Consider the following 24,642-nt stretch of genomic DNA (forward strand, 5'->3'; position numbering starts at 1 on the left):
TGGCAAAATCGCTTTAGTCTAAGGCCCCGCCTAGCAAGCTGCAGTAGGAAAAAACGCTGCAGAAATTAATCGCATTTTATCCGCAGCATTTTCCTTTCTGTCCCTTTTATACCTATGCAGAAAACGACAACACTTCTGTAGGTATAAGTGACATGCTGTGCTTATTGTTAAAAAAAAAATTCTGCAATGTGGGGGTGGGATTAGCCAGAATCCCTTCCACTTTGCAGGTACTGTAAAATGCGGCATTTTTGCCAGCCTTAGCTCATACCTCATACCTCCCAACTTTCGAAGAACAGAAAGAGGGACAAAATGTGTGGTGCGCTGTAGCAAATTTAGTTCTGCCCACTTTTATGTTGACTCTGCCCATTCTCACTCATTTTTCATGTCCCCCCACACAGTATAACCCTCCGGCAGTCACCTGTACACTATATGTCCCCACATTATAATGTTCCCTTCCATCTGTGCACAGTAAGAAGCCCCTCTCCTGGTGCCCCAGTTTAAACTGAGGGAAACTAGAGGGGACATTAAATAGTGGGGGTAGTTGGAGGGGGACAATAAAGTAATGGCAGCTGAAGTGGGACATTAAACTGGGGGCAAATAGAGAGGGAAATTAAACTCAGGCAGCTGGAAGGGGACATTTGTGAAAACAAAGAATCAGGCATATTGAAATTCAGCATGTCTGATCCTTCAGGGTAGAGTTGGCACAAACCTGTGCACATACAAAGTGGGCCAGTCCCACCAAATTTGGCAGATTCTGACATCTTTACTCTTATGGGCACCTTTAGGCTCTATTCCCATGGAGTAACGCGCCGCTCATTCTGACACGTAAACACGTGTCAGAGGGCGGCGCTTCAAAACAGATCCCATTGACTTCAATGGGTGCCGGCTTACGCGCGTATCACATTGAAAGCAATAGGTAAAAAACTTCCCATTGAGTTCAATGTGTAGCGCACGTAAGCCGGCACCCATTGAAGTCAATGGGATCTGTTTTGAAGCGCCGCCCTCTGACACGTGCTTACATGTCAGAATGAGCAGCGCTTTACTCTGTGGAAACGAAGCCTTAGACTGACCACATTGGTTTTGGGTTCTGATCTTGGGTTTTTGCAGCTGTGTGTCCAGGCCATAGTGACTGTGGCAGTATTTATGTGGTTCTGTCCAGTCAATGCAATGTATGGATCAGTAAAAGCAGGGATGACACTCATATATTCCATGCCATGTGTTATCTGTGCTGTCTTTACTGTTCCATACTAAACATTGATCATTGATTTTGTTCAGTTTTTGATGTAGCGTTAGCTCCAAGAGGTGAGATGTGACTTTTTGGGTTTATATTATTATTGTGGTGCGGAGTTCAGGCGCAATACCAAAATCAGCCTGTAAAGCACTGTGTGAACATACCCTGAGGCTGCCTATATAAAAAGCACTAGAGCGCGGGCACCCTAAGGATTATGCTGTTACTGATGGCACTTTCTGTACTACTGAACGCAGAGACAAGAAAAACACATAAACATGATGTTCATATTGTAAGGTTATTAGGTACATGACTATCTGTAATATATACGTAACCTGTGTTATGTGGCAAGGTATCTTCATAGGGACTTGTTTATACAGTATATCATCTATATGGTGGTGTATAGAGATTGTACACTCCTCAACTATGAAACTGCAGCAACCAGAACATTGTGCAAATTGAGGAAGTAGCCGGTGTTGCGAAGATCTGCAGATGGTCAAGTTTTGAAGCCTCCAATATGTGTCATGTGGGAGGGGTAGAAAAACTAGATTGAGAGCAAAGATTTTTAACCACATGTATCAAGTGACGTGTAAAGCCTCCTTCCTGTTCACTGATGTGCCAGATACCGTCTCTTTTCGCAAACTGAGAGGGACAGAATCCTTGAACTGACAGACCTTGGATTATCACTCCAGATCACTAGATACCTAGTCCAAGATGTCAGCAATGTTCAACATGCACGTCAATAAAAGTCTTCTACCCTATAAACTATTCTCCTGCTCCCACTCACTTTACTGTAGTGAATTGGAATAGCCCCTACACAGTGGAAGGAGCAGTGAGCTCCAAACCAGTACACTGTAGTTACATTATTACGGCTGTTGATATCAGCAGATCAACTGCAGTGCCAGGTGTTGGACCCCGCCAATGTGATATTTATGATCTATTCTAATCATAGGTCACGTAAAAGAATATATTTTGCCCCCAAAAAACTGAGTCTCATTTCACAGAACATATGTAATGCACTTTAATTAAAAAGTTTGTTGCCTTTTGCCTGAAAAATCCTCTCTAAAGCTCCTGCCACTAGTTGTCTACCTTCTAGCTAATTTGCAGTTCACTCCCTGTTACTAGGGAAGTTTCATCTCCATAGATGCAAGACGGGTTAACAGTGAGAGAAAGGGAAGGTTCTTTTCTCTCTTCACACAGTGAATGTATTCAATGGTATATAATCTGCTATTGAACCCACCTCTGCTTTGCTGTCTGAATTCTCCCTTCGATCATCTGCTGTAATATTCAATGGTATATAATCCTGTATTTCACCTCTGCATGATTACTGAACTATATCCTAGCATTTCATCCAGGCTGTATATTTTTTGCATTTCCATGTCTTCTTATCTGCACTAGTGTCAGTCTTTTGATCATCAATGATTTTATTGCTGTTTCTGGCCAAGTGTTTACTTGGATCCACACTGCCAGTCTCCTCATGTGTCACAGTTTGTAGATTAATTAGTTAACGACTTAAATTAGTGCTAGTCTGAAGCTGTGCTTTCCTATATAAGTAGATATAGCTTATGGGGTGCATCTCATATGCGGGGGCATCTCATCTGCAGCATGCATCTTAACCAAATTGCATCTTAACCGAAGTGCAGATTTACCAAAGCGCACTTATACATGGCACTTAAACAGGGCACAAAACAGGCTAACCATGGCAGAACACCAGGTAAATTTCAACCTAAAACAACAAGTTTTACCACATGGTATCCTGTAGCTGCACTGTCTCTTACTATCTTAGCCATTGGCTTCCTGCAGATCTCTCCTCCACCTCCACCACACGCCATCCATATCAGTCCCTCTCTTCTTCCTTCTCCCATGTACAGCTCTCACGCACTTTTCACACTCTGTAATCACCCCTTTACTTCTTTTAGCAGTGACACCAAACATAAGCGCCCACATAAATCCCTGAACCACCTTCTGTCTCTGTCCATTCTGCTCCTCCTAGCTGCTGGGGACATCTCTCCTAACCCCGGCCCTCCTTCCTTCACTAACACTTCTCCCTGCACACATAGAAGGCCTACAAACCTCATCAATATTTACCGTGTTCCTTCCCCTCATCTCTCCCCTGTCTCTTTTAACTGCTCTCTCTGGAACGCCCGCTCAGTGTGTAACAAACTAGAATACATTAATGACTTATTCCTTAGCAAATCCCTTGGCCTGCTCGCCCTTACTGAGACTTGGATCCAGCAGTCAGATACGGCCTCCCCTGCTGCTCTGTCTCATGGTGGCCTACAATTCGCTCACACCTCTAGGCCTGATAATAGGCAGGGTGGTGGGGTAGGATTACTTCTGTCACCGCAGTGCATTTTTCAGTCCATTCCCCCGGTCCCCTCACTCACATTCTCCTCATTTGAAGTCCATGCTATCAGACTTTTCCGCCCACTCTCCTTACATGTAGCCGTGATCTACCGCCCACCTGGCTCACCCTACCAATTTTTGGACCACTTTGCTTCTTGGCTTCCCCACTTTTTATCCAGTGACATTCCTACCCTCATCATGGGTGACTTTAACATCCCTATTGCCCCCCTTCACTCCTCGGCTGCCTCACAGTTTCTCTCATTAACCACTTCTCTTGGTCTCTCACAATGTTCTTCTATCGCCACACATCTAGATGGTAACACGATTGATCTAGTCTTCCATCGACTCCTCACAGTCTCTAAATTTTCTAACTCTTCTCTGCCGCTCTCTGACCACAACCTTCTATCTCTCACCATCAGTGCTCTCTCCCCTTCACAAGACGCCCCTACCCATCACACATATAGGAACTTGCGTGCTATTGACACCCAGCACCTCTCAGATACTCTACAGTCCTCCCTGTCCCCCATCTCTTCAATCTCCTGTCCCAATCTGGCCACCAGTCACTATAATGAAACCCTCAAAAATGCATTGGATGAGGTTGCTCCCCCCTCCACTCGTAAAGTCCCACATAGGAGGCAGCAACCCTGGCACACGCCACAGACACGATTTCTCCAGCGATGCTCTAGGTGTGCCGAACGTCTCTGGAGAAAATCACGTTCACCTGCAGATTTCCTCCACTTCAAGTTTATGCTTAAAACATATAGCTCTGCCCTTTACCTCGCCAAACAAGACTATTTCACCGCCCTCATCTCTTCTCTCTCCAGCAACCCTAAAAGGCTTTTTGAAACCTTTCACTCCTTACTCACACCCAAGGAACAGACGCCATTCACAGACCTTAGTGCTGATGACCTGGCCATGTATTTCCATGATAAAATTGATAAGATCCGTCAGGAAATTACTGCCCAAGCCCCAGGTGGCATTGACTCCCACACCTACGATAGTACTGATCCCCTCACCAGCCGCACTTCAGACTGTCCATTCTCATCTTTTGAACCTGTTACAGAAGAGGAAGTCTCCCAGCTACTTTCTTCATCTCGCCCCACAACCTGCAGTAGTGACCCCTTCCCCTCACACCTTCTCCAATCTCTGTCCCCTGCTGTCACTACTTACCTTACTAAAATATTTAACCTTTCTCTCTCTTCTGGAATCTTCCCATCCTCCTTCAAGCATGCTGTTATAACCCCGCTACTGAAAAAACCCTCCCTGGACCCATCCTGTGCTGCTAACTATCGACCCGTCTCTAACCTCCCCTTCATCTCTAAACTTTTGGAACGCCTGGTTTATTCTCGGTTAATCCGTTATCTCTCTGCTAACTCTCTGCTTGACCCCTTACAATCTGGTTTTCTGCGCTCTGCACTCTACTGAAACAGCTCTCACAAAAGTCTCTAATGATCTACTAAAGGCTAAATCCAATGGTGACTTCTCTCTTCTTATTCTTCTGGACCTCTCTGCAGCTTTTGACACTGTTGACCATCAACTTCTCCTCACTATGCTCCGCTCAGTCGGCCTCAATGACACTGCGCTCTCCTGGTTCTCCTCTTATCTCTCAGACCGCACTTTCAGTGTATCATTCGCGGGCTCTGTTTCCTCCCCTCTTTTCCTTGCTGTTGGGGTTCCTCAGGGCTCGGTCCTCGGCCCCCTGCTCTTTTCTCTCTACACAGCCCCCATTGGACAAACCATCGCCAGATTTCAGCTTCAGGTACCATCTTTATGCTGATGACACCCAATTATACACATCTTCCCGTGACATCACCCCTGCACTCATACAGAACACCAGTGACTGTCTCTCTGCTGTCTCTAATATCATGTCCTCGCTCTATCTGACACTGAATCTCTCTAAGACTGAACTACTACTGTTTCCACCATCTAACAGATCTGTCCCTGATATATCCATTGCAGTCTCAGGCCTTACTATAACTCCTAGGAGCATGCCCGCTGCCTCGGGGTCATATTTGACGCAGACCTTTCCTTCACCCCTCATATTGAATCACTCGCACGTTCATGTCACCTCCAGCTCAAAAACATCTCCAGAATACGCCCTTTCCTTACCAGAGATACACTAAAGACACTTATTGTCTCTCTGATTCCTTCTCGCCTTGACTACTGTAACTCCTTACTAATCGGTCTTCCCCTTACTAAACTCTCCCCTCTACAATCTATACTGAATGCAGCGGCCAGGCTCATCTATCAGGCTAGATGCTACAGCGATGCCTCTGGTCTGTGCCAGTCACTACATTGGCTGCCTATTCATTATAGAATAAAATATAAAGTTATTACTCTCATCCACAAGGCTCTCCATAAAGCCGCACCTCCCTACATTTCCTCCCTCATCTCTGTCTACCGCCCAACCCGTGTTCTCCGCTCACTCAATGATCTAACACTTACATCCTCTATTATCAGAACCTCCCACGCTCGTATACAAGACTTCTCCCGAGCTGCACCACTTCTCTGGAATGCTCTACCCCGGACAATAAGATTAACTCCCAATTTCTACAGTTTCAAACGCAAACTAAAGACGCATCTTTTCAGACAGGCCTATCACAATTCCTAATGCACAAAATTGTCTGAACACTGTATAAGCAATGCCGCCCCTGCTACCTCTTGTGTCACCCCCTCTACCTCATAGATTGTAAGCTCTTTTGAGCAGGGCCCTCAGTCCCATTGTGTGAAATGACGTTCTTTGTTATGTATGTCTGTCTGTATCTGAACCCTATAAATTGTACAGTGCTGCGGAATATGTTGGCGCTATATAAATAAAATATATATATATATATATATATATATATATATACACACTCACCGGCCACTTTATTAGGTACACCATGCTAGTAACGGGTTGGACCCCCTTTTTGCCTTCAGAACTGCCTCAATTCTTCGTGGCATAGATTCAACAAGGTGCTGGAGGCATTCCTCAGAGATTTTGGTCCATATTGACATGATGGCATCACACAGTTGCCGCAGATTTGTCGGCTGCACATCCATGATGCGAATCTCCCGTTCCACCACATCCCAAAGATGCTCTATTGGATTGAGATCTGGTGACTGTGGAGGCCATTGGAGTACAGTGAACTCATTGTCATGTTCAAGAAACCAGTCTGAGATGATTCCAGTTTTATGACATGGCGCATTATCCTGCTGAAAGTAGCCATCAGATGTTGGGTACATTGTGGGCATAAAGGGATGGACATGGTCAGCAACAATACTCAGGTAGGGTTTGGCGTTGCAACGATGCTCAATTGGTACCAAGGGGCCCAGAGAGTGCCAAGAAAATAATCCCCACACCATGACACCACCACCACCAGCCTGAACCGTTGATACAAGGCAGGATGGATCCATGCTTTCATGTTGTTGACGCCAAATTCTGATCCTACCATCCGAATGTCGCAGCAGAAATCGAGACTCATCAGACCAGGCAACGTTTTTCCAATCTTCAATTGTCCAATTTTGATGAGCTTGTGCAAATTGTAGCCTCAGTTTCCTGTTCTTAGCTGAAAGGAGTGGCACCCGGTGTGGTCTTCTGCTGCTGTAGCCCATCTGCCTCAAAGTTCGACGTACTGTGCGTTCAGAGATGCTCTTCTGGCTACCTTGGTTGTAACGGGTGGCTATTTGAGTCACTGTTGCCTTTCTATCAGCTCGAACCAGTCTGGCCATTCTCCTCTGACCTCTGGCATCAACAACGCATTTCCGCCCACAGAACTGCCGCTCACTGGATGTTTTTTCTTTTTCGGACCATTCTCTGTAAACCCTAGAGATGGTTGTGCGTGAAAATCCCAGTAGATCAGCAGTTTCTGAATTACTCAGACCAGCCCTTCTGGCACCAACAACCATGCCACGTTCAAAGGCACTCAAATCACCTTTCTTCCCCATACTGATGCTCGGTTTGAACTGCAGGAGATTGTCTTGACCATGTCTACATGCCTAAATGCACTGAGTTGCCGCCATGTGATTGGCTGATTAGAAATTAAGTGTTAACGAGCAGTTGGACAGGTGTACCTAATAAAGTGGCCAGTGAGTGTATATATAATGTAGACGGGATGGGCTGATTCTCCTCACAATCTCCTCAATCCTCTGCAAACTACATTTGTGTTATTACAGATGAGATATTAAAACAGCTTTCCTGACTGCTCTTTTCCTATGTCATGTCTGCATGTATTTGCCCTGTATTTACAGTCCATTGTTCATGGATCTCCTGTATTATGGTTGCTTGAGCTTTTCTCAACTAATTGTTTGCTATTGTACAGTTACTTCTGGTAGAAGTACATATAAAGAAACCAGTAGTAATAATGGATAGGGGAGTGGCAGACTGCTCCTTGTTGTACAACTATTTGTTTGCTATTGTACAGTTACTCCTGGTAGAATTACATATAAAGGAACCAGTAGTAGTAATAATGGATAGGGGAGGGGCAGACTGCTCCTTGTTGTACAGCCCCTGAGACAAATGCAAAACGAGCTGCAGCCATAATGTGATTATTAGCAGCAGAGAAACTGATAGGACATCATGTATGAAGGCTTATACCATCCTAGTACAGACTGCACAGCAAGAACCTGCAGATAATTCAACTTTTCATGAAAACTCAGATACCCTTTAAGTCCTTTTGTATAAAGACAACCTAGGGGCTCTGGCACCTGTATCTGGCCTTTCATGGCTCTTGCAGACAGGAAATCCCCAAGCACCAGGGATACTCTCAGATTGGCAAACTGCAGTGTACATCTGGGACAGTGAATGTATGCTGACTAGCAGGTCAGTGTGGGCTTGCACCCGAGGGAAGCGTGTCATCTTGGCAGTAGTTTCCTTCTGTGAGCTTGGTTGTTGCTGTGCCGCTCTGCTGGATTCGTTCTACTATGGATGTGTTTGCTTGGGCTGAGGGAGCATCAGCGGCCATTGAGTACATACAAAAGTATCTGTCATGTTTTTTTTTTACTTTAGAGTCAATGGGAATGAACAGAGACTAAGGGGGCTCCATCTGCATCAGTTTTTCTACCAAAGTTTATATCCACCACTGCGATGCCTAATATTAGTGCCCAGTTACAGCCCCTCCATCCTCTGAGGTCTGCTCCTCCTATAACATCTAGTAGTAACACTGAGCATGCTCGACCAGCAGACGGAACTACCGGTCATAATTCTGGCCAGTGAGCTATACACTTCATATTTTGGGCCAGTGATTTATCTGGGAAACTACTGAGGATGTCTTGACTTTATGCCACTTACTTTCTCAATAGTTTTTGTATTCTGGGATACCCCTTTAACTTGCTCATCACACAATACACGCATGAAAAGGTGAAACATGACTCAAAAAAATACAGCTTTATTGTAATCATTTTATGGATAGCATTTCACAGCAGGAGGATTACTTGCCCGGTCTGGCACTTGTGCAGTGTCAGAGAATTGATATCGATTTCAACAAAGACATAGAGGAAAGTGAGGACTTATCACAAAGTAATTATGGCAGGGCGCGACTCCAGACAGATCTCTGTATCCGAGGGCACAGGGGCCACTGGCTGCAGTTCTTGATCACTCTCTCACAGAACAGTGACCCTATAAGAGCAAGTGGTTAGGAATGGATAGGCCATCATTTTAGGTGTCCCCAATTTTTACTGTTCCCTATTTGCCAAAATTGGTGAGGATAGAATAGTATCAACACGCTGCTTTCATGCACTCTCCATCAGGGGACCCAGTACTTCCAAGTAGAGATGAGCGAACACTGTTCGGATCAGCCGATCCCAACAGCATGCTCCCATAGAAATAAATGGAAGCACCTGTGACGCCGGCCGCCGGCAAAGTCAGCGTGCCAGGTGCTTCCATTCATTTCTATGGGAGCGTGCTGTTCGGATCGGCTGATCCGAACAGTGTTCGCTCATCTCTACTTCCAAGAGATCCAGTTTACATGTCAATTGAAGGAATGACCTTAAAGGAAATGTCCAAACACTGCCCTCTGAACATAGCCTAAGGCGGACGACCGATGTGTAAAATTGGACATCAGCAATATCCGTGAGGCCCCCACTTTCATGGGGTTTACAGATCCTTCAATAGATTGAAAATCAGACATGGCAAATTGATCATGTAAGTAGCCACATTTATAGAAATGGAATTTAATGCAGCTGTGTGATGGCCATTAAAAGAAAAATGGCGCACGGCCATGAACATTGATTGTGTGAACAGATTTCAACTCCGTATCAGTCCGTATATAGTGTTCAGTATAGTATTAGTATAGTGTGTTGAGCGCTAACCTATTACACTACTGAGGTGAATAATGGGTTCAGCCTGCAACACTGCACCTATTGTATTTAGATGACATGTCCCCTTTAAGGCACGCAACGCAAGGTATAATATACAGTATGCAAGACGTAAGACAACCCTGACTGCAAGGCACTATAAAGAGTGGACATCCATATCATCTAGACCAGATTTGTTTAGATTACAAAGACTTGTTAGGCCAGCTGCACATGGGCTTTTTCGGTCCCAAAATATATGGTCCTTATATCAGCTGTATTTCCTGACTGCATTTGGCGCAGGGATACGGACTCACAGAAGGTGATCTCTGAGGCTGCGAGTCCTTGCCTCACCATGGGACTGCTCTACTGTTATCATAGTAGGATAGTGCTCCTGAAATGACAGAGCAACTTACAACTATGAGCGACTTTGTGTCAGGTCTCCAGACACATTGTAGTCCTGGAAATATGGCTGTTATTTAGGCCGCATTTCCCGGACCAATGAAGCTTGTGTGCAGCTGGACCTAGAATCATGAATTATATATTCAGTAGTTAGGATATATCATTATACTGAGACTTTTATGCCGTCTGAGCTAAAAATGTAAGATATTTGGTGCGAGCCTCAAAATCATCTGCAGGCCGGTTATACGGGGTCCAGACCGGTTCTCCAACAAAGAGTCTCATCGCTTTCACATAGTTCTAGAAAGAAGAGAAAAGAAAGATGTCAGCACAGTAACAGTAAATACGTAGAGCTACATAAACATGACCATAGTAGTTCTTACAATCCGTAAAAAAACAGGTCCACATCAATATGTCATCCACAATCACAGACCCACAAAATGACTCCTATGATCCCTACACTGAGCAGTAAAACCTTTGGGCCATAGCAATTAATGGGTCCATATACTTTCAGAATTATATATTAGTTGTGTGCATGGAGTCTAAGAACAATCATGCTATGACCTTTGTGTTAAAACATACATGAATCCAACCAGGATTCCCGGGGTTCTCCCGGTTTTAAGGTCCCCTTACCCAGTCACCCCATAAATAGTCACCATTTGCAGCACAATGACATCACCTTAATTCAGTGAATATTAATGAGGAGGTTGTCTGGAGATCCTCTATTAAAGTTTAGGTATCTGTGTGTAATTGAACCCAAGACACGGAGTATGTCAGACTGTTACTATACTAACTGAGCCACAAGCTCTATTAGTTTCAATAGGAGGATCTTTTCTTATACCAAGTTGCAAATAATATTGTACTACCTAATGTATCATATAAAGAGAGATCTCTATGTACCAGTACACTGTATACTTACAAATATATTTTCTATGTATACAACATACTGGCATATACAGATATTTCACTATATATACATATGCAGGGAAAGGAAAAAGCTTCAGTATATATTCAGTATTGGAAGTATTGTAAATAAAAATGGTGCAATTATTTTAATTAACCAATAATCTGGGGTCTACTATAATTATATGGGTCTGGATATATGTAGCTGTACCCTAAAGGCCACTCCTGAATCACTCTCTGAGGGGTTCTCCCAGATTGATATCGCTGACTGCCATGAATAATAATCCAGAAGACACCATCACCATCTTCACACGCTCCTGCTCTTTTACTAGGTGCAGTAACACAGAGTACGGGGCACCGGCCTACAGGTAGTATGCACCCAAATGACACAACAGTACCACGCACCTTCTCATCCAGAGTAAAGCGGTGGTAGATGCCGGCAGGGAGTGTGATCATGTCTCCTTTCTCCATGGAGATCCTAATCCAGCGCTCCTGCTTGTCTCGCACATCAAAGTATCCGCTTCCTTCGAGGACGTAGCGGATCTCATCATCCAGATGCAAGTGTTCTTCATAAAATATCTTCAGCTGGAAGATAATAAAAAATTACACATTTTTAAAGTGCAAAGTTTTATGAATCTTTGGGTATGTTCACATGGAGGAATTTGGAGCTAATTTTGTGCCTCAAAAATCATCCTTCTTTCATTTCCATGGGAGGCAGGTGCTGATGTTTTAGGGCCCCTTCACACAGCGTAAGCGCGCCGCTCATTTAGACACGTTTGCACGTGTCCGAGCGCGATGCTTCAAAACAGAGCCCATTGATTTCAATGGGAAGTGCGCGTATATCGGCATATACGCACGCTTCCCATTGAAATCAATGGGCTCTGTTTTGAAGCGCCACGCTCGGACACATGTATAAGTGTCTAAATGAGCGGCGCGCTTACGCCGTGTGAAGGGGCCCTTAGATTGGATTTGTTTGGATTCTGCCCAAGAACTCTCATTGAAGTGAATGGGAGGCAGAAGTTTACCATCTGGCCCACGTGGAATTTGACGCTGAATTTGCTATTTCAGTGGTGGATTCCACGGCAGATTCTAAAGCGGACTTGGTAAAGGGAAAAAATTCTGCTTCTGAATTCTTAAAGCAGAATTTTTCACCTACTACAAATTTTGATGTGTGAACTTACTGTAAAACAGATTTCCATAGCCCTGATAACTAGATATGGACGTAAAGATTATCTTATGACAGCAAGTACAGAGACATGGGGTACGAGGGACCTCCTGTTCAGGATTCTCATCAAGTAGCAGCTACAAAGAGTATCTCTTACTCTGGAGGACTCCGCATGTCCATGTATAACAGGGACAGTCCGGTAATTTCATTAAGAATGTGTAATGCCTCATTTTCCCTGTGGTGGTGCTGCAGGTAAATTATACTTGCTGTAAGGTTCCCCTCCAACTAAATGGGATTGTTTAAAGGAGACTTCCTTTTTAAGTACATGCTATTGGATGGGGTCCTGTGTAAACTGGGCCTACAATTTTCAAATCTAAAAATGTGTATAAACACCCCAAATAATGATCAGGGTGAACCATAACGTCTTACATAAGTCCTATATTAAGTCAAAGAATTACAAAGAAACATTTTGGGCTAGTTCACATGGGGGAAAGGAGGCGGATTTTGACAGCGGATTTCGCATCAAAATTCGCCTCCATACAATGGTGGTCTATGGAGACTACTAGCATTCTTTTCTCCGCTATCGGCATGTTGCCAATAGCGGAAAAAAGAAGCAAGCTGCCCTTTCTTCAGGCGGAAGCAACCTCCGGTGTCGGCCCATTCATTTGAGCCGACTCCGGAGGGGGAAGCCGCAACTGCGACGGTCGTGGCAGGCGGGTTTTGACCCGAGAGTGACGCCACTCCCCGCGTCACTCTCGGTGCCAAAATCCGCCCCACCGTCCCCCGTGTGAACGAGCTCTTAGTAGGGTAAGATCACAAGGAGGAATTTAGATAAGATTTTGAGGCAGTTTTTTCAATTTGTAAGAAGGTTTGTCACCCAGCTTTTAAAGGGGTTAACAAGTTTTTAAAAAACATGGGCCAAATAACAGGATACATCAGTACACAACATTTCCTAATATGCCTCCTGTTTAGATCCGGCACTGTTTATCTGATTTATTTTCAGGTCAATGACCTCAGAGTGACATTTTGTTTGCAAGCTTAGTAACCCCCTGTAAGCAGTTCAGCCAGCAAACGAAATATCACAGCAGTAAGTGACTTTGGATGTGGGAGGGATTTATTACCTGTTTTTTCACAGCAGGGAAGAGGGGAGAAGGGAAGGAAACACAGAGCGTAAGAGCAGGCAGATGCATCATGGGAAATGTAGTTTGCCCACGGATTCACTGCATGTAAATTAACAGTGATACAAGGAGCAGCAAGTAAACTAAAGCCAAGCAAAGGCTGCACAAGGGAACAGGGAGGATTTAGAGATGTATTTTTGGTAGCTGGATAACTCCTTTAAATACATTATGTTATAGAGTAATACATTTGTAACGCAGTATGAAATATAACATGGAAGGTTTACTATACAAGAGTCTGGAAAAATGTGTGACCACACTTGTAGTTATAATGGTGACCATACTGGTTGTCACACAGCTTTCCTAGATACAGAAAGAACATAAAAAATTACATTTTACAACAGATTCTTCCATTTTACAGCTGTCAATCATGCGCCGTTTCTATGGAAGACACAGTAAAATGATATCTGAATATGTATATGATATATGAATATTATAATATCAGGAAAACATCTGAAAATCTCATTGAGAGAAGTGAAGCTGGCGGTTAATGCCTGGTGTATGGGACGCATCATGTCGCTGCACCTGCAAGCTGCATCCTCTCCACTACAGCCAAGGACAACAATTTACCTTCTGCTCGTAATTGGGCAGCGTGTCTTTATGTATGGTGATTATATCCATCCAAGAGTAATTATTTTCTTTGCGGATCTTGGCCAGCTCTGGATCCGTCTCGTAATTATCAGCATCCAACTGGTGAGGGAAAAAAAAGTGCAAACATATGTATTACTGTGAACACGACAGAGCGACGCGTCCAAATATCGGCTCGGTGACAGATGTTACTGGGGGAGCAAAAAACAGACATAATAAAGGAATCGCCACCAAAGGCCCGACATACTCCTATAGGACAACGCTTAGCACATTTCTTCCAAAGATGTCTCGCAGCGGATGAGCTGATCATTATCATTTGTCTACGATATATTATTAACCACTTGTGACCTGGGATGAGACTTGGTTATAGCGCTAGAATTTTCCATAATATGCAATATTGTAAATTTATTGATGGGTATTAAGTAGAACGGAAGGTTTCTGTGTGTATATTATTTGGGGCTCATCCAGTAAAATTTATCCCAAAAGTATGGCTGGCGTTATACAGCAATGTTAGTAATTGAAGTGAATGGCTTTGTATTGTTATCCTGACCACACTCTCAGAAGAAAAGCAATAAAATGAAGCATCGTGTCAATGCAACTCTACTCACATTACTGTCATGTGCTAAAGAGGACCTTTCACCTTCTGGGGCACATGCGGTATAATACACCGCTAGAAAGCCAACAGTGCGCTGAATTCAGCGCACTATTGGCTTTCTCGTTCTGTAGCCCCAGGTGAAGAGCTATCGGTGCCGGTACCGTAGCTCTGCACTGTCAGAAGGGCGTTTCTAGCAGTCAGTCAGGAACGTCCTTCCTCACAGTAGCGTCTACAGCGCTGTACTGTGAGAGGGGTCATTGCTTACTGCCCAGCTATGACATTGAGCGGTGAGTAACTCCCCCCAGTACTCGTCTACACGTTCCTCACCCCTCTCCCAGTATAGCGCTATAGACGCTGCTGTGAGGAAGGGCGTTCCTGACTGACTTTTAGAAACGTCCTTCTGACAGTGAAGAGCTACGGTACTGGGACCGATATCTCTTCACCCGGGGCACAGAACGGGAAGCCGATAGCACGCTGAATTCAGCGCCCTGTTGGCTTTCTAGCAGTGTATAAAACTGCATGTGCCCCAGATGAGGAAAAGTCCTCTTTAAAGGGCAACATGGCAACACAATATAGGCTTAATTTGAGCACGTTCACATTTGTGTTGAAATGCCAAAATGCCAAATTGTCTAAAATTGGAGACAAATAAGTCCTGAAAGCACAACTTTTTCATCCAACAGTTGGTACATTCTTCTGTCACGCCTAGCACATTGACCCATTATTTTCTAAGGCCCCATATACATGCCCAGGGCAAAACTAAACATAGCTCCTAAACCTGTCTGGGCAGCCTGGGCTCACTGAAGCAAATCCCAGCATAGGGAGAAATTTGTGTGAATGTAGCTTTAACTGGGGATCAGTGCGTCAGAGAAGACATTGTTTTTTTCATGCAATCAAAAAAAAAAAAAAAAAATTATATATATCTATATCACCTTTATAATGAACTAGCTTTTACCCGCGACTTCGTCTGCGGTGATTTGAGAATTGGGCGGACACAGACGTGTGAAACTGTAAAAGTGCTTTAAAAAGTTTGGTGGGCTAGCAAATGTGATGTGCTGTGTTGTATTGTGTATGTAGTGATACAGACAATGTGCTGTGTTGTATTGTGTATGTAGTGATACAGACAATGTGCTGTGTTGTATTGTGTATGTCGTGATACAGACAATGTGATGTGTTGTATTGTGTATGTCGTGGTACAGACAATGTGATGTGTTGTATTGTGTATGTAGTGATATAGACAATGTGATGTGTTGTATTGTTTATGTAGTGATACAGACAATGTGATGTGTTGTATTGTGTATGTCGTGGTACAGACAATGTGATGACAATGTGATGTGTTGTATTGTGTATGTAGTGATACAGACAATGTGATGTGTTGTATTGTGTATGTAGTGATACAGACAATGTGATGTGTTGTATTGTGTATGTAGTGATACAGACAATGTGATGTGTTGTATTGTGTATACAGACAATATAGTGGAAAGCTATATGTAAATGTGAGTGAGTAGAGTGAGGGCTACTCCTGAGGTGACAGTAAGGAGTGTGCAGGCAGGTTGAGGCAGGAAATGCCAGGCAGTGTGTGTGAGTCTATAGCTGGGGCTAGGAGTCCTGCTTTTGTGAGTCTCCTGCTAGGAAGCCATGTTGTTTAGTGGCACCAAAAGTAGCCTGTGACTCAATCCTAAGGGAAAACTATGTTTGTGGAAAATTGCACGCAAATCCGTCCAGGCGTTTTAGTGTGATTGAGGAACAAACATCCAAACTCACAAACATCCAAACATCCAAACACACAAACTTTCACACTTATAATATTAGTAGGATTTATTCTGGGAAGACCGATGTCACCCCCCTAAACTGAATGGCCAGATTCTGCCCACATTCATGTAATGTGTACCTTATGGAAAGTAACGTCCATAGGTCTGAAGCCATTCATATGAAGGCCACAAACATAAAAACCCCTTCCAAATGTACAAGGTTTCTCTGTCTTTTCTCTCTCATGTTTTTACAAACTGTTTTGCCTTTTTAGATATAAGCACTGAACCCTTGGGTACTGAATTATTCAACTTAATGGTGATCCATGAACACATTACCTGTGTAACGTGTGGATGTGTAAATGGGATTCCTGCTAAACACATTACAGTCAGTAGTGGTAACAGAGTGTATCTGGGGTGCTAGGACGGTGTTGGGGTGTGATTTACACTCAATTTACAACCTGCGTGGAGAGGGAGTTCAAGATTCAATAAGTGGAGAGAATTAACCCCCCGACAGCTGCACTCACATCACGTACTAGGATGAGCTGTATAAGACAAGTATAGGTGGAGGCTTTTTTTGCCATTTTAATGGAATAACTACTCTTATACTTTTCCTCCAAATTGCAAAACCTCTTTAAAACCATCAAATCACTTTGGGAAAATTATCACAAGGTCTATGATACCGTTTAAGAAGCGGCAGATTCATCAAAATAGTAAAAAGTAGAAGTATTTCCCACTGCAAACAATCAGATCAGGGCTTTTATAGGGCCTCAGCCAAATAAGGGTAAGTTCAGATGGAGATTTTTGGTCAGGATTTTGAGGCCGTATCCGCCTCAAAATCCTGAGCAAAAACTAAGCTCCCATTGAAATCAATGGGAGCCGCTCAGGTCGTTTTTCCGGGAGCCGTTTCTTCCGACTCCCGGAAACAAGAAGTGAGGTGCTCATTCTCTAGGCCGTTTCGCCTCGCGATTCAGCCTGTAGACACACCCTCCTCCGGACTAGGCCCATTCATTGGACCTAATCTGGAGCGGAGTGCGGAGCTGGATGCTGGTGCAGTGCATCGGCTTCAGTCACGGCTACCTGGCTTTTGATCTGGAACCTGAGGTGGCCTCCGTCTCAGGTTCCGGACCAAAAATCTCCATCTGAACTTACCCTAAGGCTTTCCCTAGGATTGGTCATTAATATCAGATTGATGGTGTTTGATACCAGGACTTGAAGGGGTACGGTGCTCTGGCAAGAGCTGTGACCTCTTCACTGTATACAAGGCACAGACCCATATACGGCTTAGTAGCTTCACCTAAGATTGCAGTTTGCTCCCATTCACATACAGCAGTGAGCTACATAAGCATCAAGTGACTGATAGCAATGACAAAAAGACTATATTGTTCACCCAAAAGGTCACAGATCCTTCAATCATGGGTCTGACCCCCAGTGATCTGATATCCTAAGGGCAGGCCATCAATATCAAAGTCCATAACAAGCCCATCATATGGCAGAAGATGGTTATAGGACCACTAAAACTGGACCGTTAATGGGAATTTTTGTAATGTATCCTAGTCATAAGTTGTCTATAAGAGACAACAGAATAGAATAGCACGCCAGTACTATTTGTTAGCACAATAGTTTTTTGGGTGACATAATGGCCAATAGTCACTCAAACCTCCCTAGTATACGACATACTGGAATCTCGGAAGCTTTGGAAACCGTCAAGTCACACATAGAATATTTTTATATTACACGGCAGAGAGTGCACGTCTCATCCGGAGAGTGTTGTACATGTTTATAACGCCCATTTTATAAGGATTTTGTTTTCCTTGCTGAATAAGTGTTAAGGAAAAAATAAGCGCCCTCTCTGCATGTGGTAAATTTCTTATTAATTCAAGAAACGGTGCCCTAATAAATAAGTTTCCTTGACTCTATATTTTTTTGTAATATATTATTACAGCAAATTTCTGATCGTTCTCCCGTTGCGCCAGACCTGCGAGCAGAATCCAAATAAATTGTTGTTTACTAAAAAAAAAAGAATAAAATAAATGGCAAACAAGCGAATCCTTATTTCCCGTAGAACATTGCTGGAGTCCATGTTCATCTTAAAAATTACCATGTGAAGAAAAAAAAAAAGTTGCGAAAACCTGGGCAGTAAATTATGACAGTGCCATGATGCCAGGTAACCGGGAACTCCAGCTAATGAGGCATCAAAGGCAAATTCATTTATGCAATGTGGTCGTTCACAGTCAATTACTCTGCATCCTGAAGCTAAAAGAAGAAGGTCGGTATAAATCACCGAGACGTTCCACGCAGGATTCTGTCTTTCTACCCTGGAAGAACATTTGTCGGATCGCTTATATTTATGATCAGTTTTGGGGGGTTATTTGCATTGGACGAGTTTTATTTTTTGTCCGTAATCGTTCCCGGGTGTGGAAACCAGGAAACTATTTTCGATTTCAGTGTTTTCAGAGTCGCCCAACTATGGAGCCATCAGCCAACATGGCAGTCTTCAGTGACTAATAACCATCTGGTAGGTTTTTCGCTCAATTACCACGTATGGGTCCTTTGATGCTGATTTTGCTGTCTATGGCCATGATAGTATGGAGAAGATAAGGTGAGCGCTACCTTGAGTCCTGTGCAGGGGTGTAACCAACGCCATTGCTGTTGTAGCACCTGCTATGGAAATCATGACCTTAGGGGGCAGACTGGCCCCTGGCTGCATTTTGGTTTTGTACGAACACCATGACAGAAACCTGTACGATCCTTTTAGAATCAATGGCGTCCAATGGACACCATAGAATTGATCTTTCGCCAGTATTATTTTTAGTTATTCTGGTCCTATAACAGAACAGATAAACTAAAACTACAGTGCAGAAGTAAAAGAAGCCATACAGGGTCTGCAGCCCACGTCATTGTTGGCTTCTTGCACAGAGTAAGATATGAGGCTAACACAAACCCCTATACAGAAGTCATGGTCTTCTGATCCCAGCAGACAGCCATGACCCCTATCAAAGTTTTACAACAAAAAAAAAGTTGAAAAGAACATTTTGCACTTGGAATCAGTAATGAGAAAAATACTAAATGTTACACAACTGCCGAAACTGCAACAAAGCCAAAGCAAATAGCTGTAAGTGAACGGGTTCATATATTCATGTCTGTAACAATACCGTGCCTGACAAAAGTTCTGTCGCTTCTCCATGTTGAGGAATCAAAAGCTTATAAACTCATTTAGAAATGACTCATATGAAAGCTGAAATCGTCCCAAATGGGGTTTTTTTGTGAAGAAAAAAAATTGGCTTCAATGGCGAAATATTGATCATTTAATGAACACAGAAAGGTCAGATTTTGGCAAGACAAAAGTTTTGTCGCCCACATAAAGTAATGTGAAAATCAAACCAATAATTCAGTTCAAATACAAAGATATCTTACATAACACTGGTGAATGAGGTTGTGGTGCTGTTAGAGACATATCTAATATTTTGTGTGACTTCCATGAGCTTGAAGGACGGCATCCATGCATTTCGACAATGATTCCTACAATTTATTAATGAAGTCATCAGGAATAGCAGAGAATGCAGTCTAACATGTCTCCCAGAGTTCATCAAGATTCTTTGGTTTTGTCTGCCAAGCTTCCTCCTTCATCCTACCCCAAACATGCTCAATGATGTTCATGTCTGGTGATTGGGCTGGCCAGTGCTGGAGCACCTTCATCTTCTTTGCCTTGAGGAACTTTACTGTAGAGATGGATGTATGAGATGGAGCATCCTGACAGTCCAGATGGGAATGCCCCTCCTGACAGTACTTTGTGTAGCGCTATACTGTGAGAGGGCGTTCCTTACCGCTCAGTGTCATCAATGGGTGGTAAGGAACGCCCCCTCACAGTATAGCACTACACAAAGTACTGTCAGGAGGGGCATTCCCATCTGGACTGTCAAGAACACCCTTCTGACAGTGAAGAGCTATCGGTAACGGCACCAATATCTCTTCCACCGGGGGCACAGAATGGGAAAGCCAACAGTACACTGAGTTCAGTGCACTGTCAGCTTTCTAGCGGTATATAAAACCGCACGTGCCTGAGGAAATGAAAGGTCCTCTTTAAGGATGCAGGATAGGACTCATCATATTCTCCCTCCCAGTCTTCCAAAAGTCATAACTTTTTTATGTTTCCGACTACTTAGCTATGTGAGGGCTTATTCTTTGTGTGAGAAGTTGTACTTTCATTTGCCACCATTTTGGAGTACATATAATGTTTTGATGGGTTTTATTTATGCTTTTTGGGGGTCCATGTGAAATAACACACAGTTCTATCATAATTTTTTGTATTTTGATTTTATGGTGTTCAGTCTGCATTACAAATTACGATTACAGCGATAGTATCATATTCATATTGTTATTTATTACGTTTCACCGTGTTTACAAATGTCATTTTCTGAAGATGAAGGATTTTCCTGGGGTCACCGTGTCCTATAACTTTCTTACTATACTATTGACTGAGATTTGTCAGGGCTTTTTATTTGCAGGACAGCTTGTACCTTCTATTGATACCAAGGTTTGGTGTGGGAGTTTTTAATCCCTTTTTATTGTTATTATTTGATCCGTTAAAGTGATGACCAAAACATGATGTGAACAGTACCTATACCATGTATAAGTTTCCACATCCAGTGTGAACATGCCCTTATAGGTCAACTGTCAGTTTTAGACTTCTATCCAAATTAATACAGAGACAAAGGCATTGCCCATAGCAACCAGGTCACTACTTTCATTTTCTAGAGTCTAGGAATAAATGAGAGCTGGAATTTGATTGGTTACTAAGGATAACGCCTCATCTGCTTTGATAACTTTCTGCCAATTGGGTAACATCCAATAACTTTCACAGCCAATCAGAGTCCAGCTTTTATTTGTTCCGTTCAGTGTAGTACATGAAAGGTGAGTTCTGATTGGCCTCTCCGGATAAGGCTACTTCTCCTTATGTAACAACACGTGTTCGCGGCTCTCACCTTATACGAGTGCACTCCCAGCTGCTGCAGCTCCTCTTCTGACACGGGCTGGTTCGGCTGCAGCTGGTGCGGTTTCCTCTGATCCTCCTCAGAGTCATCCATGTACCAGGCCTGCACCATGGTGCCCAAGATCCAGTCACACACACAGACGATTACAGGGGTGAGAGTCAGAAAACGCCGATAATCGCCCCGCCCCACCCCACTCACAGGCTCCAGTCACTGCAAATAGCGGAAGTGTCGCCGCTCACAAGCAAGCCGCCATTGTGTTGGTTGTTATTTCGCAGCGCCGGAAGTGTCGCTGTCCAGGAGCTGAATGGCCATGATATTGGTTATCAGTGTTACTTTCGTCTATAATACATATGCTCTCCTAGGTTTAGCCACAGATATAAGACTGGATAGGCAGCTGGTGTATACATCTGTGTATATGTCACTGTGCAGTGTGGTTTGTCCCCACATACACTGCAGAGGATCAATGTACACCCCTGCAGGACCGGGAGAATGCAATCTGTTTCCTATCAAAAACAATGGGACTATTACATGCCCATTTTTGGCACCTATTTTAGAGCAGAAAACCCTTACAGATATGTTTATGAGCTCTGATTTTTGACATATTGTGATGACCCTTAAAAGGTCCATTGGGTCTGTGAGAGGGATCTAGAAGCCTGCAGGTGCCAGTACCTGGATGGAATACTGGATTGGAGCAGGGTGACAGCGCCCCCTGGGGTATGATGACACACAACTCTTTCCCGCCACAGGAATTTTTCAGTTTTCGTTTCTGACTCACTGACTTCAAACTTTCTATAATTCTTTTATTTTTCCGTTCATAGAGCCGTATATGGGCTTCATGTTTGTGGTACATATTGTATCGTGTAATATTGTGTATGATGTACTGGGAAGGCGGGAAAAAAATCAGAATGTTGTGGAATTGGAGAAAAACTGTGTTTGTGTGACTTTCTTATAGCATTCACTGTACGGACAAAATAACATTAAAGGCATCCTATCATACAAACGCTTTTTTTTCTGAGTAACACGTTGGAATAGCTTTAAGAAAGGCTATTCGTCTCCTACCTTTCATTGTCTTCTCTGCGCCGCGGTTCGCCTGAAATCACGGTTTTTGTCAGTATGCAAATGAGTTCTCTCACAGCACTGGGGGCAGGCCCCAGCACTCAAACAGCACTGGGGGCGTTCCCAATGCTGCAGGTTTCAAACTTCTAGGCCTTGGGCAGAGCAGACTGCGCAATACTGTGTAAGCGGCCATTTTCTCGTGGCCTGTGGGCATGCGCAGTCGGCTCTGCCCGAGGCTTAGAAGTCTGAAACCGGCACTGGAAGAAGAGGATGTTGCTGATGAAGATGGAGGAGGCGCTGGAGAGTTCTCTCGCAGCATTGGGGACGCCGCCAGTGCTGTTTGAGCGCTAGGGCCCACCCCCAATGCTGCGAGAGAACTCGTTTGCATACCGACAAAAACTGGGATTTCAGGCGAACGGCGGCGCGGAGAAGACAACGAAAGGTAGGAGAAGAATCGCCTTTCTTAAGGCTATTCCGACATGTTACTCAGAAAAAAAAATGTTTGCATGATAGGATACCTTTAACCCCTTACAAAAAAAATCAAAAACTTTGCAAAAATACATTTCTTGGAGTCACCATATTCTGACAGCAGTAAATTACTGTGATTTATTTTTATTACATTTTTTATGAGCAAAAGAGTAAAAATAAACCCAACAAAACAGCAGTTCAGCTCTTTTGATTTTTCCCGCTACAGCGTTCACCATATGGGCAAATTATTTTTTAAAAGTTTGCAAAGCAGTGGTTTTTTCGGACAGGGATACCGTATGTGTATGCATTTGACAATAATAGACAAGTTTTCTATGTGTTCTAGGGAAAGGGGGGCATTAAATTTTTTAAATTTTGTACTTATTAGATCTACGAGGGCTCTTGAGATCCAGGGTGTCCTGACTCAGGTGTATGGGAGAGTTGTCTAGGCATGCTTTGGGAAAAGTGGGAGAAGACAAGCTGTGACATCATGTTTTGTCAGTAGTGGATGTAATGGGCCAGTGGTCCTCTTCATTTTCCACAAATCCTCTATCCTCCACCTCTTGGGTTACTCCGGCCTTATCAGTGGGGGGTTTTTAGCCACGGACTCCACAGCTGAACCACCTGCAGAATTTGTAGTAAGATTAAGCCAGGCTTATGTTGTCCGTGTCCTGCCACTGATGGGGGCTGCTGTCCACTGCATAACCAATGGCAGATTGCACTCTGTAAATAAGGGCTAATACTGCCAGATTTGCATTCGCTATGAGTAGTGTGAGCCATGCCAGGCTGTGCCAAGTGGAGAAGCAAAGAAAAATTGACATTTGTATCTGTAATAACTAATGCAATAAGTCCAATGTGCTACTTGAAGTCTCCAGTGTGCTCATCTTTTATACCTTCTTGTCCTGGTCAGAGAAGCTCTGTGTATAGACAGGGTAAAGCCCAGGACTCGCATAATGCTTGCAGACGTTGAACCCAGGGCTCCAGTGTTGCAAGGTCCAAAGACATAATATCACACTGAGCTGCCCTATTTATAAGCTAAATTCCCTATTTGTATGTCTTTGGAGTGTAGGAAGAAACCCACACAAACATGGGGAGAACATACAAACTCTTTGCAGATATTGTCATTGGCTGGATTTGAACCCAGGATACTAGTAGCTGAAGGCGTCAGTGCTAGCCATTGTGCTGCCCACCACCTATCAGCTAGTATCAGAAGTGAGCAACACAGCCATGTAAGTGCCAGCAAACTAATACTACTAATGGTAATTTCTAGAGAAGGATATGGAGCCAGGGCCACACCTTCATACAGGCCCTATAACAGCTGCATGGACGGCCTCCATTAAAGGCGCACTACTGTCCCTGACTGAAAGCCTTAAAGGGGTATTCCCATGTACATGATCATATCTATATTTGTAGATAATTAAAAGTAAAACAGTTTTGTAAATATAAGTAATTAAAAATTCTGCAAAGTTTTAAAGATTTCCTCTAACCATCTTAGTGGTGACAGTCTATTATCTTGATCGGATGCCAATGAATACGACCACAAATGCAGAAACTTTCTATGGTCGGGGACTTGCCAGGAACCCAGCTATGACTTTCTTATTGTAGCTGGTTCATCAGGCAGGGACACTACATGTATGAGAAGATATCCCGGCCACAATAAGGAAATTGTAGGTGACTTTCTGACCTTAGGCTGTATTCACACAGAGTAACGCC

At 43.6% G+C, this 24,642-nt stretch overlaps 1 protein-coding gene across 1 annotated transcript; it reads right to left on the reverse strand.

The window, feature by feature from the left end:
• Positions 1-8,924: 8,924 nt before the first annotated feature.
• ADI1 (acireductone dioxygenase 1) lies at positions 8,925-21,572 on the reverse strand. The gene is made up of 4 exons (XM_075266797.1): positions 21,400-21,572; positions 14,057-14,176; positions 11,552-11,731; positions 8,925-10,543 (listed from the first exon to the last, which is right to left on the reverse strand). Exons 1-4 carry the CDS (start codon positions 21,517-21,519, stop codon positions 10,424-10,426), a joined length of 540 nt encoding a protein of 179 aa, XP_075122898.1. The 5' UTR covers positions 21,520-21,572; the 3' UTR covers positions 8,925-10,423.
• Between the last annotated feature and the right edge of the window lie 3,070 nt (positions 21,573-24,642).

Source organism: Leptodactylus fuscus, chromosome 3 (genome assembly GCF_031893055.1).
Source record: "Leptodactylus fuscus isolate aLepFus1 chromosome 3, aLepFus1.hap2, whole genome shotgun sequence".
In the NCBI taxonomy this organism is placed as follows: domain Eukaryota; kingdom Metazoa; phylum Chordata; class Amphibia; order Anura; family Leptodactylidae; genus Leptodactylus; species Leptodactylus fuscus.